Source organism: Equus caballus, chromosome 2 (genome assembly GCF_041296265.1).
Source record: "Equus caballus isolate H_3958 breed thoroughbred chromosome 2, TB-T2T, whole genome shotgun sequence".
Classification (NCBI taxonomy): Eukaryota; Metazoa; Chordata; class Mammalia; order Perissodactyla; family Equidae; genus Equus; species Equus caballus.
Window position 1 is genome coordinate 28464687 of NC_091685.1, and position 17999 is coordinate 28482685.

General features: G+C 40.5%; 1 protein-coding gene across 5 annotated transcripts in view; it reads right to left on the bottom strand.

Moving 5' to 3' along the window:
• The window catches only part of WDTC1 (WD and tetratricopeptide repeats 1), a 63119-nt gene that overhangs the window by 18308 nt on the left and 26812 nt on the right, over window positions 1-17999 (bottom strand). For all 5 annotated transcript variants that reach the window (XM_070260650.1, XM_023635343.2, XM_023635350.2 and 2 more), the window contains 2 exons: window positions 2431-2477; window positions 1918-2029 (listed from right to left, as the gene is read on the bottom strand). In XM_070260650.1, coding sequence (XP_070116751.1) covers window positions 1918-2029; window positions 2431-2477 — 159 coding nt within the window. The remainder of the gene's footprint in view (window positions 1-1917; window positions 2030-2430; window positions 2478-17999) is intronic.

A 17999-nucleotide genomic window follows, 5' to 3' on the forward strand; every position in this document is an offset into this window, starting at 1 on the left:
TTCCTCAAAAAAAAAAAAAAACAAACCAAAAAGAGCCACAAACAGCTTTGAATAGTAATTTTTAAAAAGTATGCAGTTCTATCACCTAGCTTTGAGGAAGAAAAATATTTGGGTGTAGTGTGAGTTGAGTTCTTCTTTCTTGAGTTCAAAAGATTGAATTATCTTTTTTCTTAATTGAAAAGTTTCTCCCAACCCACAAGAACACTGAATGGGTGCTGGGGGTGGGCCACTATGCTGCATTTAAACAGCTAAAGTCCTGCTTGACTTAAATGTTCACGCAAGAGCAACAATTCACTCTTTCCACATACACTTCTCTATTGGCTCACCAGGACAAGAGCTAGATGAAATAGATGGAATCTAACCATTTTTAGGGATAACTAGCAGTCTTTAATCCTATCTGGAGACAGCATATGCTCCATGCACAACAGAGATAAAGAGGTGAGCCCTTGGGAAGAGCTTGTGGCTGTTGCCATACTCATCATACACTGTAGCTGCCACCAGGGGGAGCTTGTGGGTTAAATAAAAGATCTGCAGTGTTCTACTACCCCAAGACAGAAGAATACTTTTCTACACTTTTTTTAACAGAAGAGGAGGCTGAGGGTCTGTGAATATAAGCGCCTTGCCTGAGGTCTTATTACTAGGGAGTATCAAGGCCATTGTCAAATTTTGGTCTCTGAATTCAATGTTTTGTGCTCCATGATGCCAAACTGATGGCATAAATCCCTTCCCCAGATCCCACGGCACAGACTCAAACTAGACCTAATACTTCTCAGTGTGAAGAAAGCAGTTTCTGTTCACCATGCAGGAGGTGAATCAGCATTGTTTTGTCTCTAAAATCACAGAAATTCACAGAATTGGTCCCTGGAAAGGAGATGAGAATCAGAATTTGGGAAAGAGGTGGGGTTAAGGGAAATAAGTAGGTTCTGAGCTCTCATAGCTACCTTCTTCTTCAGGTGTCTTGTAACTCCTCTCGATACTAATCAGGAAAATATTTCTTAGATTAGTGAGGCTTTCCAAAGGACAGCCTCACTCTCACATACATCCATTATAGAATTTCAGAGCTGGAAAAGTGCTTTATTAAAGGTCATTTCCTCCAACTTTAAACATGGCAGATAAAGTTCCCAACAAGGAGAATACCTCAGTGCTGGGACATTTACTACGTCCTCAGAGGGCCTATCCTACCTTTTTCAAACAGCTATAAGCATCAGACAATCTCTTCCTTCATTAGGCCCACATTTGCTTCTGTGGACTTACAGCCACTAGTCTACGTCTGTTCTCCGGGACCAAAAGGGACAAGTTTCATGTCACTTCCACATAATAGGACTTCAGAGGTCTGAAGACACTTCTAAGTCAGCTCAGCTCCCTTCCACCAACAGATCAGCAGACTCAAAGGTAGAACAGCTGGAAGTACCTGTGCTGGGGCTTTTTTTTTTTTTTTTAACCAATCATCTCAATACTGTAACATCAACCCTGTGGATTGCTACTTCCCTTTTTTAAATTAAATGACTTATTTACTCATTTATCCATGAATGGGGGGGTGGGTTTCCTTAGTTACTTCCTTTTCACAGACGAGTAAACAGACTCAGGGAGGTCAGGTGATTTGCCTGGGTCACACGGCTTCCAAGAGGCAGATAAAGGTGTCAAACACAGGTCTGCTTGCTATCTAAGTTCATGCTCGGAACCATAACTCCCACCACACCACTCACATAAATATAAATTCATCTAGAGCTGGCCTCTTGGCTCTAACAAAGGAAGCAGAGCATGAAAAAGAGATGGGGTTTCAGGAATCACCATTGGATGCTCAAAACACAAAAGTGTCTGTCACCTCGGGGGTACATGGGTCACAGGCATGCAAACACGACCATGCGCACAGCCCAGTCACCCCTTTCACTTGTTCTTTTGGCTTATCCTGCTCACCTTGACAGAGAAGATATTTGCAGTGTGTCCCGTGTGCATGGAGAGCAGCTTCTTGTGGTGCAGCGGGTCCCACACAATCGTGTGCTGGTCATCAGAACCAGAGGCCAGCAAGCTGCAAGCACAGTGAGTGGTTCTGACCTCTCCTCAAGTTCCTGGGCCCCCTCCTCCTGTCCCACATTCCCAGTTGAAAAGGAGTGAAGCCACAAAGAACTTGAAGAACAGTAGATGTCATAGAATTTAAGATTATCTTGTAAACATTAGTTGATTCTCTTTTATTTTGCCTGAGAATTTCTCATTATTCTTTGGAAGGTCATCCAACCTTCCATCTCTCTGGGATTCATTGTTTGTGTGTGTATAATGATGGACTAAACATAAGAACATAGCAGAAAGCAGCAGTCTCTTTTCATTGGGTTCACTCTTTTCCTTAGATCAACTAAGAGAATGGAAAGTCCCCTTCATCCAGCCTCCCTACTCCCCTCTCCAGCACTCCCAGGTGCTGTAGCTCATACTTACTCTCCTTTCTCATTCCACTCCAGACAGTTGACACATCCTGAGTGACCCTGGGGAAGCAAACAGAAAAGGACAAGGAGAGAGCTAGTTAGAGGTTCTCCTGGGAACCTCAAAATCGAGAAACGGAACTGAACAGGTAAACCAGCCTTTCCATCATCAACGTTTTCCAGGTGCATGTGACCAGAATTGAATTAAACTGCCTGGGATCTTCCAATATATAAAGTATGTCATACTCATGATTTCACTTGACACTGAACACCTCTGAGCCAGAAATTTTGCAGAATTGATCCCATTTTGCAGAAAAGTACACTGAAGTTCAGATAACAGTAAGCAGTGGAAGTGAGACCCAAACAAATTTCTGCTCCTACCACTAGAAGGGACATCCCCTCAGCCACAGAAAATTTGCCCAGAGAAGCATCTGACTCAAAGGCAGCCCACTAACTAGAAGGTTGATCTTTCATTCATTAGGCACATATTTAATTTGTTGAGCACCCACTGCATGCCAGGTACTGTTCAGACACCAGGGATTCTGTAGCATACAAAACAAAGTCTCTGATCTTCTGGAGCTTCCTTCGAGTAGGTGGAGCCTGGTATCGCAAGGTAAATTGGACCAGAGTCTTGAGCTTGGGATTTGAATTGAGAAACATGGAGAGAGTGAGGCAGTTAAAAACAGACATTGAATCTGAAAGTATGCACAGAGAGAAATCATGGCAAAGGAAGAGTTACAGGAAACAGAATCCACGAAAAGCAGAAGGCAGGAAGTGGGAGAAACAAGTCTTATGTGGGAGAAGAGAGGACAAGTCACGAGGCATTCCTGCACACCGTTCTTTCTGTTCCCTCACCCTCCCTCATTCCTAATGGTACCTTGATTTTCATTTAATCATCTCCCTGTACCAAATCAGACCATGTGTTTTAGGACGTGTCAATCCATTGTCCTTGCCACAGTGACAGGTTTAGGAACTTAGGCCTAAGCCAACTGGACATGGCATTCACTTGAGCACAGGGATTGGCTCAGACATGAGCCTGTGATGCAAATCAGATGCAAGGGGCACAGTGGCTGGGAGCTTCTGGAAAAGGAGTTTTCTCATTCTCAGGACAGAGTCTATAAAAGAGATGCCTCTCTTCCTCTGAATGCTAGGTGTACTGATGTGACACCTGGAACTGCCAGCATGAGGGAAGCCAGCCTGAGTGTGAAATCAACACAGAGAGGAAAGCCCAGCCAAGGGAAAGATAGAAATATGGAGCCAGAGTGACCAGAGTAACCAACCCTAATGACTACTCTACTTCTGGACTTCCAGTTAACTGAGCCAATCAGTTCATTACTGTTTAAGGCCATTTGAGTTGGGCTGTTACTTGTGGCCCAAAGCATCCTAACTGATAAACTCCAACTCATTCTTCAGGTCTCAGTTTATAAGCACTTCCTTCAAGATGCCTTTCCTGTCCTGTAAATTTGGGAGGGAGACATACCCTTTGTGGGCTCCTACTGTCACACTGTATTATGGCTCTGTGTCAACGTGGTTGTCTGCTTCACCAGACTGAGCCCTGAGAAAGCAGGCTTTGTGTATTGTATTCATTGCATTGCCAAGGCCAGGTACAGTGCCTGGCGCATATCTGTTGCCTGAAGGTGCAAATAAGTCCAGTGGGACTAGTGGGAAGAACTGAGAGATATGAACAAATCTAATCCCCTGACTGTCTGGTCAGAAAAGGCTTTTCCTCTGCCTTCTTCCCTCTTACCCTTTGTCCAGTAAAGATTCTCATCTGGGTTGAATCTCATTTCTTTCCAGGTTCTACTCTTACATACATTACAGACACATTCACTCTGTTCAAACTTGTTACATCACTTGCTGACTTGAGCATCTCACTTTCCCATGGCACTTGGTGGAAACCTCACACATGGCTCTGGCCATCCTTTCTTGGTCAGAATCATTTCTGTCCTTAGCCCTCTCATTTTCCCACCAGGCTGTAAATTACTTGTGCCTGGGGATCACATATTCAGCTTACAATCTCCCAGAGTACCTAGGGCCTTGAATGATTGCTACTTACTGAGGGCTTACAAAGAGCTAGGCAGGGTGCTAGCACTTCTGGTAAGTAGAACAATGGCCTCCTACAGATGAACATGTCCTGATCCTCTGGAACCTATGAATATGTTATGTTAGGTAGCAAAAGGGACTTTGCAGATGTGATTAAGGTTAAGGTCCTTGAGATGGGGAGATTATCCTAGATTACTGAGGTGGACCCAATATAATCACAAGTGTCCTTATAATCAGAGAACCTTTCCTGGCTGCAGAGAATTAGAAAGATGTAGGTGTGAAAGGGACTTGATCTGCTGTTGCTCGCTTTGAAGATGGAAGAAGGGGGTGATGAGCCAAGAAATGCAGCAGCCTCCAGAAGCTGGGAATTGCAAGGGAACAGATTCTATCCTACAGCCTCCAGAAAGAATACAGCCCTGTCAGAACCTTGCTTTTAGCCTGGTGAGACCCATGCCAGACTTCTGATCTAGAGAATTGTAAGATAATAAATTTGTGTTGTTTTAAGCCACTAAGTTTGTGGTGATGTGTGTGTTATGGCTACAATAGGAAACTGAAACAGCACTCTACATCCATTATCTTGTTTAAGGAACAGGTATCATTACTCATTTTATGGATAAGAAAACAATGCTTAGAGAGGTTAGGTAACCTGCTGTGATATTGTGATTTGTAATAAGAAATATATATCTGGTCTTCATCCCTATTTCTGGCACAGAGCTTCTAAAACTCTTGGAATTTTCTAAGTGATAAAAGCAAAAAGTGTGCCTTTTTTTGTTATGTATAACAAACCGCTTTTGACCACACCTGAGTTTATGTTAGCGAAGTGATTTTTGGAAAGCACCTAAGGAAGGGGTCTGGTTGCCAGGGGAGTCAATCATACAATTGGAGAGTTGGAACTTTTAGTCCCACTCCCCTGACCTCCAGGGAGGAGGGAGGGGCTGGAGGTTGAATCAATTACCAACGGCCAATGATTTAATCAATCAGGTCTATGTAACAAAGCCTCCATAAACCTCCGAAAGGACGGGGTTTGGAGAGCTTCTTGGTTGTTGATTTGGGGAGACTGGCATGCTCTGAGAGGGCCTGCAAGCTCTGAGACTGGCACATACCTTGCCCTATGCATCTCTTCTATCTGGCTGTTTCTGTATTATATCCTTTTATAATAAATGGTAATCTAGTAAGTAAAATCTTTCTCTGAGTTCTGTGAGCCTCCTTAGCAAAATAATCAAACCCAAAGAGGAGGTGGTTGGAACCTCCAATCTATAGCCGGTTGGTTAGAAGCACATGTGACAACCTGGACTTGAGATTGGCATCTGACGTGGGGGTAGGAAATGTGGAAACAGCAGGGCAGTATCGTACAACAGAGGCCTTAACCTGTGGAATGATGCTATCTCCAGATGGATAGTGTCAGAATTGAGTTAAATTATATGGCACCCAGCTGGTGTCAGAGAATTGCTTTGTGGTGTGAAAACAAAAACAACCCCACAAACATTGGACCTGCCTAATGTGGCATGGCTAATAGTGGTGACAGGAAGCAGGATTTTTAACTTGAAAGTGCAGGCTCTTAAGTACTGTCTGAGAAATGCACGAATGCTTCCAAAATTACTGTACAGTATTTGTCCTCAAATCAGTAACTCATCCAAAGCACAGAAGACAGAGGCCACAGTGGACAAATATGATTCTTATGATTCATTTCTACAGAGTAAAAAATAGCTCAGAGGCAGGTAAGTTGGAGAAAACACAGAGAGAAAGCTCAAAGCAGATTCTACAAAAATACAAAGTAACTACTGACCAAAAAAAACTGATACAGGGCTTTATAAGTTAGAACGGGTCTGAAAAGCTACTTTACAAGGAACAGAGTGTTTAAGAGGAGTTATTTTGGCCTTGATAAATAAGGCTGGCCTAGATATAGGTACACAATCTATAATTACATTGAAGAATACATTGGAAGAAAATATACCTACGACATATCAGAATTAAAAAGTGGGTAAAAAAGGGCCAGCACAGTGGCGGAGCGGTTAAATTCTCACGTTCCACTTTGGCAGCCTGGAGTTCACTGGTTTGGATCCCAGGTGCGGACCTATGCACTGCTTATCAAGTCCTGCTGTGGCAGGCGTCCCACATATAAAGTAGAGGAAGATGGGCATGGATGTGGGCTCAAGGCCAGTCTTCCTCAGCAAAAAGAGGAGGAGGATTGGCAGCGGATGTTAGCTCAGGGCTAATCTTCCTCAAAACACAAACAAACAACAAACAAACAAATAAATCTTTAAAAAAAGTGGGTAAAAAAGAAGGGGAGAAAACTTAAAATTTCTAAGGAATTGAGAGGAACTATTGTTCAGAGATGGCTCCTAGAGAGGAACAGACCTCTGTGTGCCTCCCTAGAGCCCTGGAAATGTTTCTACTTAGGGTAAGCCTTGCACACCAGGGACCTGAAGGAAACAGAACATGCACAGAGAAAGAACCTGCAATAAAAGCTCCAAATCTCACTTAAGTTCAAATTACAACCTAACTCTTAGTTCCTGCTTAACTCTATTAAATATTGATCATAATTACTATTTATTATAAGTCTCTATAATTTGCTAGGTAGCATGGTGTACAGGAGGAGAAGAAGGCAGGGAGAGGTATTTTATCACTGACACCGCTCAGAACTGTAGGTGCATAATGATGGTAAAAAACAAATGGACTTTTAGTTGGTTTTATTATTGCTTTTAAATTCCTTACAGACTATGAACCCCCTTACAGCCTGCGTTACTGTTCCCACCTTGGTATGCCACTGCTGGGTAGAACACTAGATATTAACAATAGACATGATCCCATTATCACTCCCTTTTTACAGGCAAGACCAAGTCTCAGAGATATGGGAACCCAGGTCAATAGGACTCCAAAGTATTTCTTTGGCTATGCTGGACTACCTCAAATGCCACTCTTATTCCTACCTGTATTAAAAAGAGATCTCATTGCTACCATCACCTTAGAGAACTGCTAGGTAATTTCATATGAAGTTAAGCTTATATCCACCCTTGACCCAGCAATTCCATTTCTAGGTATTTACTCGAGGGAAATGAAAACATTTGTCCACACAAAGACTGGTATAAGAATATCCACAGAAACTTTATTTTTAAAAGCTCAAAATTGAAAATAACCCAATGGTCATCAACAGGAGAATGGAGAAACAAAACGCAGTATATCCACACAGTGGAATACTACTCAGCAATAAAAAGGAACAAACAATAGCTAAGTGCAACAACATGGATGAAACTCAAAAAATATTTTGCTAAACAAAAGAAGCCAAACACACAAAAACACATACTGTATAATTCTATTTACATAAAGTAGAAGAGGCAAAACTAATCTGTGGGGACAGAAGCCAAAAAGCGGTTGCTCTGAGGTAGGAGGGTCGACTGCAAAGGGCACCAGGGGAACTTCCTACAGTGATGGAAGTATTTTCTATCTTGTTGTGATTGGCAATTACACAAGTGTCAAAACTCATCTAACTCAATACTTAAGACCTATGCACTTTATTTTTACATAAATTATACCCGAATAAAGAAAGAGAGAAAAAAGGTAATAATAATAGCAGTAGCAGTCACTAATATATACTGAACACTATCTCAGAGGTACCAGGGTCAATAGCGTGCCCTTCATATATGCTTTTAGCTAACGTTACAACTATCTTGTGATAGAAACAGCATTACTATTCTCATTTTTCAGATGAGGAAAAGGTTAATACTCCATATTGTGTAAACAGTGTAGCCAGAATGTGAACCTAGGACTGACAGTTTCCAGAGTGTAGCTTTTAACTGTGATGTCATACCACCTTTTTAAATTATGAGCTGTCTCTCTTAAAACTTAAATGTCTGCCATGTGCCTGCCAGTATTGTACTGGGCTCAGAGACACAACTGAGTCAGATGGACACATCTCCTGTCTTCTCAGAGCTGAAGAGGTTTTGTTTTCTCCTTCTTTTCTCCAAACCTGTAACATTAGCCTTTCCCTATGTTATTATGATCTCCTCATAGCATCACCTCAAATGGCTACAGAATATTCCTCCAAAGGTCAAACTATACTCACCTCTACCTTAGTGTTGTACATTTACGTTAGCTCCAATTTTGGTGAGTTGATCTATTTAAAAAGTCAAGTGGGAGAAGAACATTTACAGGTGACTGGGCAGCCCACACTAGGCATAATGTCATGGTTTTTTGCATTTGACTGGAAATGTGTAAAATCTGTGTTGTCGCCCAAGGTATAGGCCCTGCTACTCAGGAACTCTAATGAGCAGTCATGGTGTGGAGAAGTATATTTAAACAGGAAACATTATTAATAAGTGCAATATAGTATGCAACAATCTATCAAAATGTGGGGTCCATAGGGGAAAAATAATGTCATCTTTGCCAGGGGAAAAAGCTGGGACCCACTGCATTAAGGGAATAAAAAAAGAGAAGCAAAGAGCTAGGAAGTCTGCCAATCAAAGTATATCCTGGTATAATCAAAAGGACTAGAGATCCTTTTGTCCAAATTTATTTTTTTACAGGAGGAAGCTGAGGACATGAGGCTGGTTAGTGAGAGGCAGAATTGTAAAGTGAAAGAGCTGTCTGGGTTCAACCCTGGCTTGGCCTCTTCCTAGGTGTTTGGGCAGTCACTTAAGATTCCCAGAGCAATAGATTTTTCATTTGGAAATGGGGATGATGATAATGCCATCCTGACAAGATCACTGTGAAGATTAAATGATGTAATATACGGAAGGTGCCTAGCACACTTTGGGAAACGCTGGCTCCCATCCCTGGAACTAGCCCTCAGCTATCTTCTTTTGCCAACCATGTGTGTTCCTTCTGGATCCCGCCCTTGAAGACCCCTCCACATGGCTAGGATACTCACAAAGGGTATACATCTTGAACAACTGAATTCCTTTCTATTTACTTACTTTTTCAAAAGGGTTATTTCTGCAGCTATTAAATTGCTATCCTAAACTCTGACCAAACAGACAACTCATTTATTCAACACCATTATGTATAAGGTTCTGAGAGCAAAGGGAATAAATAGTAGGATAAACAAAGACAGGTCCATGTCTATGGCAACATGAGACAAAGTTCTACCATAATAGAGGAAGGAGAGAGGCATCAAAAAACCCCAGAAGGAGATAGGTATGTCAGGCTTTAGGAACAAGCTTAAAGAATCTTTGAGGACATTATCTGGATTGGAGATAAAGCCTGTGGCCCAGTTTGCATAGCAACATGTAAGGACCCTCTCTTAACTGCAACCCAGTCATATATACATTTAACTTACCCACTGACTTCAGACCTAAACTCTTGTATAATGAAGTTCCACTTAAAAAGTCAATGTCAATGAGCATGAGAGTTAGAAACGCTCAGTGGAGGGGCTGGCCCAGTGGTGCAGGGGTTAAGTCTGCACGTTCCGCTTTGGAGGCCCGGGGTTTGCCGGTTCAGATCCTGGGTGCGGACATGGCACCACTTGGCACGCCATGCTGTGGTAGGCGTCCCACATATAAAGTAGAGGAAGATAAGTACGGATGTTAGCTCAGGGCCAGTCTTCCTCAGCAAAAAGAGGAGGATTGGCAGCAGTTAGCTCAGGGCTAATCTTCCTCAAAAAAACAACAAAAAAAACCCCCAAAAAACTTTTGTGCATCAAAGGTACTATTAAGAAAGTGAAAAGACAATCCACAAAATGGGAGAAAAAAATTTCAAATCACATATCTAATAAGGGTCTAGTATCCAGGATACATAAAGAACACTTAGAACTCAACAAAAAGATAGATAACTCAATTAAAACACCGGCAAAGGATCTGAATAGACACTTCGAAGAAGATATACAAATGGCCAATAAGCTCATGAAAAGATGCTCAACATCAATAGCCATTAGGGAAATGCAAATCAGAACTACAATGAAATACCACATCACATCCACTAGCATAGCTATAATCAAAAAGATAGATAAGTTGGTAAGGATTTGGAGAAACTGGAACCCTCATACATGTTTAGTGGGAACGTAAAATGATGCAGCCACTTCGAAAAACAGTTTGGCAGTTCCTCAAAAAATTAAACATGGAGTTACCATACAACCCAGAAATTCCACTCTTAGGTATATACCTAAGTATACCTAAAAATATAAAACAATATGTCTACACAAAACTTGTACACAAATGTTCACAGCAGCATTATTCATAATGGCCAAAAAGCGGAAACAATCAAAATGTCCACTAACTGCTGAGTGGATAAACAAGATGTGGTAAATCCATACAATGGAATGTTATTTGGCCACAGTAAGGAATGAAGTACTGATGCACGCTCACGTGATGAATCTTGAACACATCAATGCGAAAAGAAACCAGATACAAAAAAGCCACATATTGTATGATTCCATTTACATTAGATGTCCAGAATAGGAAAATCCAGAGACAGAAAGTAGCTTAGCGGTTGCCAGGGGTTAGGGCCAGGGGAGTAACTGCTAATATGGGTAAAGGGTTTCTTTTGGGGGCGATGAAAATGTCTAGAATTAGTGGTGATGGCTGCACAATGTTGTGACTATACTAAAATACCACTGAATTGTACACTTCAATAAAATTTAAAAATTAACTTATAAAATCAAACCAACTTATAAAAACACACTGGGGCAGGCTGGATTTGGCCCACAGGCCCTAATTTGCTGACCCCTGACCTACAGGAAAGTCCTTGAAATCTCTCACAAAGTCAAGTCTCCTCTCCATCTTCTTCTTTGAGAGTGACTATTTTAAAAACTTGGTATCTAATTTACTTCTCTAAAATGATATTGTAAAAAAACTCAGACAAGTCTGTTAGAATAAAGTTACACTATGAAACTGCCCTGGTCTAACAACTATATTCAAAAAGAAAGTCAATCTAGTTTGATACAACTTGTTATCAGTGAATTTATGCTCAAATTATACAAGAAACAAGCAATCAGGCCAATTGTGAAGGTGAGATATATAATGTTTGCAATTTGCTTAAGGAACACATTAAGAAAACTAATAATGCAAGAGAATAAATCTACCAAGTCAAGAACTATTTGTTAAGCCCTTTTAAAAAGCAGACATGGGGCCAGCCCCGTGGCTGAGTGGTTAAGTTCATGCGCTTCGCCAGTTCGGATCCTGGGCACGGACATGGCACCGCTCATCACGCCATGCTGAGGCAGCGTCCCACATGCCACAACTAGAAGGACCCACAACTGTGTATTGGGGGCTTTGGGAAGAAAAAAAAAGGAAAAATAAAATCTTTTAAAAAGCAGACACATGGGTGAGGTGGGAAGACTATGAACTCTAGAGCCAGAGAGGCCTGATATAAATCTTATTAATTTTATTTCCACCACTTAGGTGACCTTGGAAATGCTCAGTTTTACTCTCCTTATTTATAAAGTGACGTTCCTTTCCTCTCCCTCTCTCTACCAAGTGTCTAACAGTGTGCCAAGAAATCTCACAAGTGAAGAAATAGAATAGATCAAAGTGTGATCAGAACTTTAAGGTCGACTTGGAAGATCCTGGTGATACAACCAAAAATGAAAGCAAGTCCCACTCCCCAAAAAGTGAGGACTGCAGGCCACAAATTGGAATCCCAAGATATTTGGCTCCTGTTCAGTTATGATAATAAAACTCACTGAGAGAAGATGAACTAGCACATAAAACTCAAGGGGAATCTGGAATGCTCAGCAAAGATGTCCAAGGAAAACAGAGAACTGGTTTGATCTATATGCCAGGACATCTCAGAATTAATCCTAATTAATATTAAATTTAAATCCTCTAATCTCAACCTCCATTCTGGCTGTCTCATTCAGTTGCTGCCACTACAACAGTTCTTTGTATTTTCTTATTGAACATTTTTAACTTTCTATTTTGAATCAATTTCTAACATATAAAAAAGTGCAAGAATAGTACAAAAGCACCCATACAGACCTTTCCCTTAATTCAATAATTGTTAACATTGCCGTATTTGCTTTCTCTCTCTCCCTCTCCTTTTCTTTCTACACACACACACACGCGTGTGCATACTTTATTCTCTGAACCACTTGAGAATAAGTTGCAGACTTCAGGACCCTTTACACACTTAACTACTTCAGTATGTATTTCTAAGAACAAGGTCATTCTTTTATTTAACCAGAGCACATTTATCAAAAATCAGGAAATTTGACACTGACACAATACTATTATTTAATATTCAAATTTCACCAACAGTCCCAATAATGTCTCTGATTTTTCTGATCCAGGATCCAATCCAGGATCACACGCTGCATTTAGCTGTTATTTTCTTTTTTAGCCTTTTTTTTTTTTTAAAGATTGGCCCTGAGCTAACATCTGTTGCCAATCTTTTTTTCCTTCTTTTCCCCAAAGCCCCCCAGTACACAGTTGTATATTCTAGTTGTAGGTCCTTCTGGTTCTGCTATGTAGGATGCCGCCTCAGCATGGCTTGATGAGCAGTGCTAGGTGCACATCCAGGATCCAAACTTGCAAAACCGTGGGCCAAAGAAGCAGAACAAGGGAACTTAACCACTCTGCCACGGGCCCAGCCCCTTTTAGCCTCCTCTAATCTGGAACAGTTTCTCAGCCCTTCTTTGTTTTTTACGACATTGACAATCTGTTCTGGAGAAATGTGGGTTTGGATTTGTCTGATTATTTCCTCATGATTAGTTTTACGTAATGCATTTTGACAGAAACACTATCTAAGTGATCTTGTATCCTCCTCAGTGCAGACTATCAGGTGGCATATGATATCTATTTGTCTTGGTTAAGGTCGTATCTACCAGGGTTCTCTACTATATTACTTTTTCCCTTTGTTATCTGTGAGGAAATACTTTTACGTTGTGCAAATATCCCATCCTCCATCAGATTTCCACCCAATGGTTTCAATCATTCACTGATTATTCTTGCCTGAACCAATTACTGGTATGGGGTATGACGGTTATAAAATGGTGATTTTCCAACTCCATCATTTCTTCATTTAGTAGCTGGCAATCTACTAGAATGAAGCGCTTTTCTCTCCCTCTCTGCCCCCCTCCCCTTCTCCTCTCCCTCCTTCTCTCTCTTAGCAGTGCAAACTCAGATATTTTTTATTCAGTGGGTGTTAACTCTTTACTATTATTATTCATCCTGACGCTCACAGATCTGGCCAGTAGCATGTCCTTCAAGGTAGCTCCTGTGTCCTTATGATACGTCCCTATCATTTTTCGTATAATTCTTTACTTTCTGTTTATCTTCTGCCACAAAACGTTGTAGGTTCATCTTGTACACTCCCTGTCCCAGACCTGGGATCAGTTATTTCTCCAAGGACCTCTGGTTCTTTGTAGTGGGGAATGGTATTTAGAAACCAGTAACTCAAAGCTATTGGGGTATCACTGCTTCTGGACCCTTTCAGAAGACAGAGATGGAAATAATATATAAATATATATTAATATATATGTATTTTTAAAACAATGAGTTCATACTGATACTGCTAATTCCAATCCAATACTTGAGAGTTGTTCTTTGCGTTTTCCTATTCCATATCTGAATTTCCCTTATCCCACAGTGAGAAGGGAACATAATGATATATCTATTTATTATAAATATTATATTTATAATTATATATTTTATATAACAAATATATTATAAATATAATTATAAATATATTTATTATATATTAATATAATTATAAATATTATATATTAACATTTATAAATTTACTCATTGATATAATTGCTCATTTGCTCAATTCTACAATACACACAAAATAGTTACAGAATTGCTATAGCAATACCACTACAAATGATAAATCTACTAACTAGAGTTGAATCAAGATTTCTTTAAAGTTTATTTTGTCTTTAAAATATATAGTCAATGTACTGCGTTGAAAAATTACTTGGGTTAGTTAGCATCCTCCTCCCCATCTTTGTTGATTTAATTTTACTTTTTGAATGTGCAAAACCTCAAGACGGTTCTAAAAGACTCCACAAGAAAGTCCAGAAGAGGGTTACTGCCCTCTCTCTACCCCTCCACTCTATACCTTCCACCCTCTGGAGATGACCAACTTCATTGTTTCTGCTTATCCATTCTGTGCTTGTGTTTGCAAAAATATGCAGGTATATACATAAATTGTTATTCCCCCTCCTTTGTTACACTTAAATTGGTAAAAATTATATTAAAATAGCCCTTAAAGATATGGAAAAGATATTCAATTTTACTCATAAGAGAAATGTAACTTAAAACTATATTGATACACCATTTCTCATTTGTTAGAATGGTGAAAAATTCAAAAGCTTAACCATACAGTCTGTTGGAGAGTTGTGGAGAAACAGGCACTCTTATGCATTGCTACTGGGAAGACAAAATGGTGCAACTCCCATGGAAGGAAATTTGGCAATATCTAACAAAACCACATATACAATTTACCCTTCGGCCAGCAATCCCACTTCTAAATTTTTACATCTGCTGAAGATACATCTCCAGCAAAACTAAAACACATGTGTACAAGGTTATTCGTTAAGGTACTGTTGCAATTACAAACTATTAGAAACAACTCTAAGAGTCCACACATGGGAAATTCATTGAATAAATCTTGGTTCATCTACATAATAGGGTACTATGCAGCTGTGAAAAAGAAATCTATGAATTGATATGAGTGATGTCCAAGACATACTGGTAAGTGAAAAAAGTGAATATATATATCATGCCTCAATGATTCTTCATCCTCAACAAGTCCTCCAAGATCAGTCAGTCAACTCTTCTATTCTCTCCTTACATGGAACCGCATGTCTTTATTTCCTTCCCTATCCTCCTAAGAATCCATGATTCATTACTACAATCATTCTCTTGCAACATTCATCTGACAAAACCCCAACCCCAGATGACCTTCTAGCTCTCCTGTATCTTCAACTTCCCCTTTCTCTACTGATTCTTTCCCCTTGGGATTAAACAAGCTCAAGTTTCTCTAATCTAAAAAGCTTCCTTGATGCCAAATCCACATCTAGCTATGGCCTTCCATTTCTCTTCTCCTTTACAGCCAGATTGAAAGAGTAGTCTATACTCAATATTTTCACTTCCTCACTTCCCAATAATTCCTCAACCCATTTCTATCTGTCTACACCACACACCACAAAAATGGCTCTTGCCAAGCTTACCATTGTAACTTCCTTGCCCTAAATCTTAGCCCTTATCTTACTTGGCCCCTTGACAGTATCTGAGAGTGCTGACCAGTTCCTCCTCAATGAAACTTTCTTTTGGGTTCTGCAGCATCACCCTCTGTTTTCCCTCCTACTCCCCTAGATGATTTTCTTGACACCTTTTGCATACTCTTCTTTGTCCAACTGGCCCTTACGTTGGTCTTCTTTATGGCTCCATCCTAGGCTTTCTTCCCACTCTTCACACTCTCCAAAAGCAATCACAACTCACTCTCATTGCTCCAATCTATGTGCTGCTCACTGCTCCCAAATCGACATCTCCAGTGTGTACCTCCATCCTAAGCTCAGACTCAAGTATTCCAACTACCTATCCAGAAAGCACTAAACAACACATGGCCTACAGCTCCAGAACATCCATAACCTCCCCTAAAATCTCTTCCTTCTCCAGTGCTCCCTAACTCAGCACATGATACTATCATTTACCCTGTCACTCAAGCCAGAAACTTGACCTTCATCCTTGACTCCTCTCTTTTTCTAATTTTCTACATTCAGTCACCAAGAATTCTGTTAGTTCGACCTGTTAAATGTCTTTCAAATTCACTGACTTCTCTCCATCCAAATTACCATTATCTTAGCTCAGGTAACCCGTCACCTCTTCCTGAATCACTGCCACAGCCTCTTAAATGGTCTGGCTGTCCCTAGTTTAAACTGCTGCAATCTTCATTTTGAAGCCAAGATTAACGTTTTTTTAAAGCTTAATTCTGATCATATTGCTCTCATGGTAAAAACCATTCAATGGCTCTCCACTGCCCTTAGGATAAAGTCCATAGTCTTCAACATAGCTTACAACATCCTTTATTATGAACATCTCACCCACACTCACCTCACCAACCTCATCTGGCATCCTTCTTCCACTTGCATTCTGTGACCATCTTTTCTCTTGAATTGAGTATTGTCTACTTTCTCTTGCATCACTCATATGCTGTTCTCCGAGCCGAGAACTTACCTGCCCCCAAAGCTGAGAATTTTTACTCTCCCTATCCCCACCTGCCCCAAATCTAGCTAGCTTCTCCCATCCATCCTTCAGGTATCAACCTAGACTACACTTCTCTTAGGAAGACAGCTGAGACCTCTCCAGCCCATCATGTTTCACTCATTTGTGAAATTTCTCAGAATAATGACAGACACATGGAGGAGAAGAGATTGGGGTTGGGGAGAGAACAAACATTTGCTGAGCATTATGTTTGATATAAAAGTGAAAGTGTCTGATAGGACTATAAATTGATACAAACTCCATGAAAGGCAATTTTGGTTAATATTTATCAAAATCACAGACGCATATACCCTCTGATCAATAATTCCACTTGTAGGTATATATCCTATAGATACACACTCACATGTGCCAAATGATTTTCCTTGGAAGGAATAACCCACACACAAAAGACTGTAAGTAATCCACATGTCTATCAACAGGGACAGTTTAAATAAATTTGGTATATTCATACAACAGAATACTTTGAAGCCATGAAAGAATTAAAAATTAGAAATATCTTTATGTATTGACATGGTAAAATCATGAAAGTATCTTTTTAAAATTAAAAAGTAAGGTATAGGGGCCCGGCCTGGTGGCCCAACGGTTAAGTTTGCAGGTTCTGCTTCTCGACCGCCCAGGATTTGCTGGTTCAGATCCCAGGTGTAGACATGGCACCGCTTGGCAAAAGTCATGCTATGGTAGGCGTCCCACGTAGAAACTGGAGGAAGATGGGCATGGATGTTAGCTCAGGGTCAGTCTTCCTCAGCAAAAAGAGGAGGACTGGCAGTAGTTAGCTCAGGGCTAATCTTCCTCAAAAAAAAGTAAGGTACAAAGCAGTAAATATGTTAGGCTAACATTTGTGAGAAAAGGTGAGAATTTTATGCATAAAATTTCTCTGGAAGGATACTAAAACTGATTACATTAGTTGATTCCAGAGAAGTAAATTAGATGGCTGGGACAAAGAGTGGAGAAGGAGACAATCTCTCTTTTTTTTCTTCCTTCTTTTTTCTCCCTAAAGCCCACCATTACATAGTTGTATATTCCAATTGTGAGTGCCTCTGGTTGTGCTATGTGGGACACCGCCTCAGTGTGGCCTGATGAGTGGTGCCATGACCGCACCCAGGATCCGGACCTGCTAAACCCCGGGCCCCCGAAGCAGAGCGTGTGAACTTAACCACTTGGGGCCAGCCCCAGAGACGATCTTTTAAACTTTTAAAATTAGAACCATATGAAGGTTTACCTGATCAAAAATAAGTAAACAATGTCTTCTCAGACAAGGGAAACAACAGAAAGAATAAACAAATGGGACTTCATCAGACTAAAGAGCTTCTTCAAGGCAAAGGAGAACAGGATTGAAACAAAAAAACAACCCACTAACTGGGAAAAAATAATTGCAAGTAAT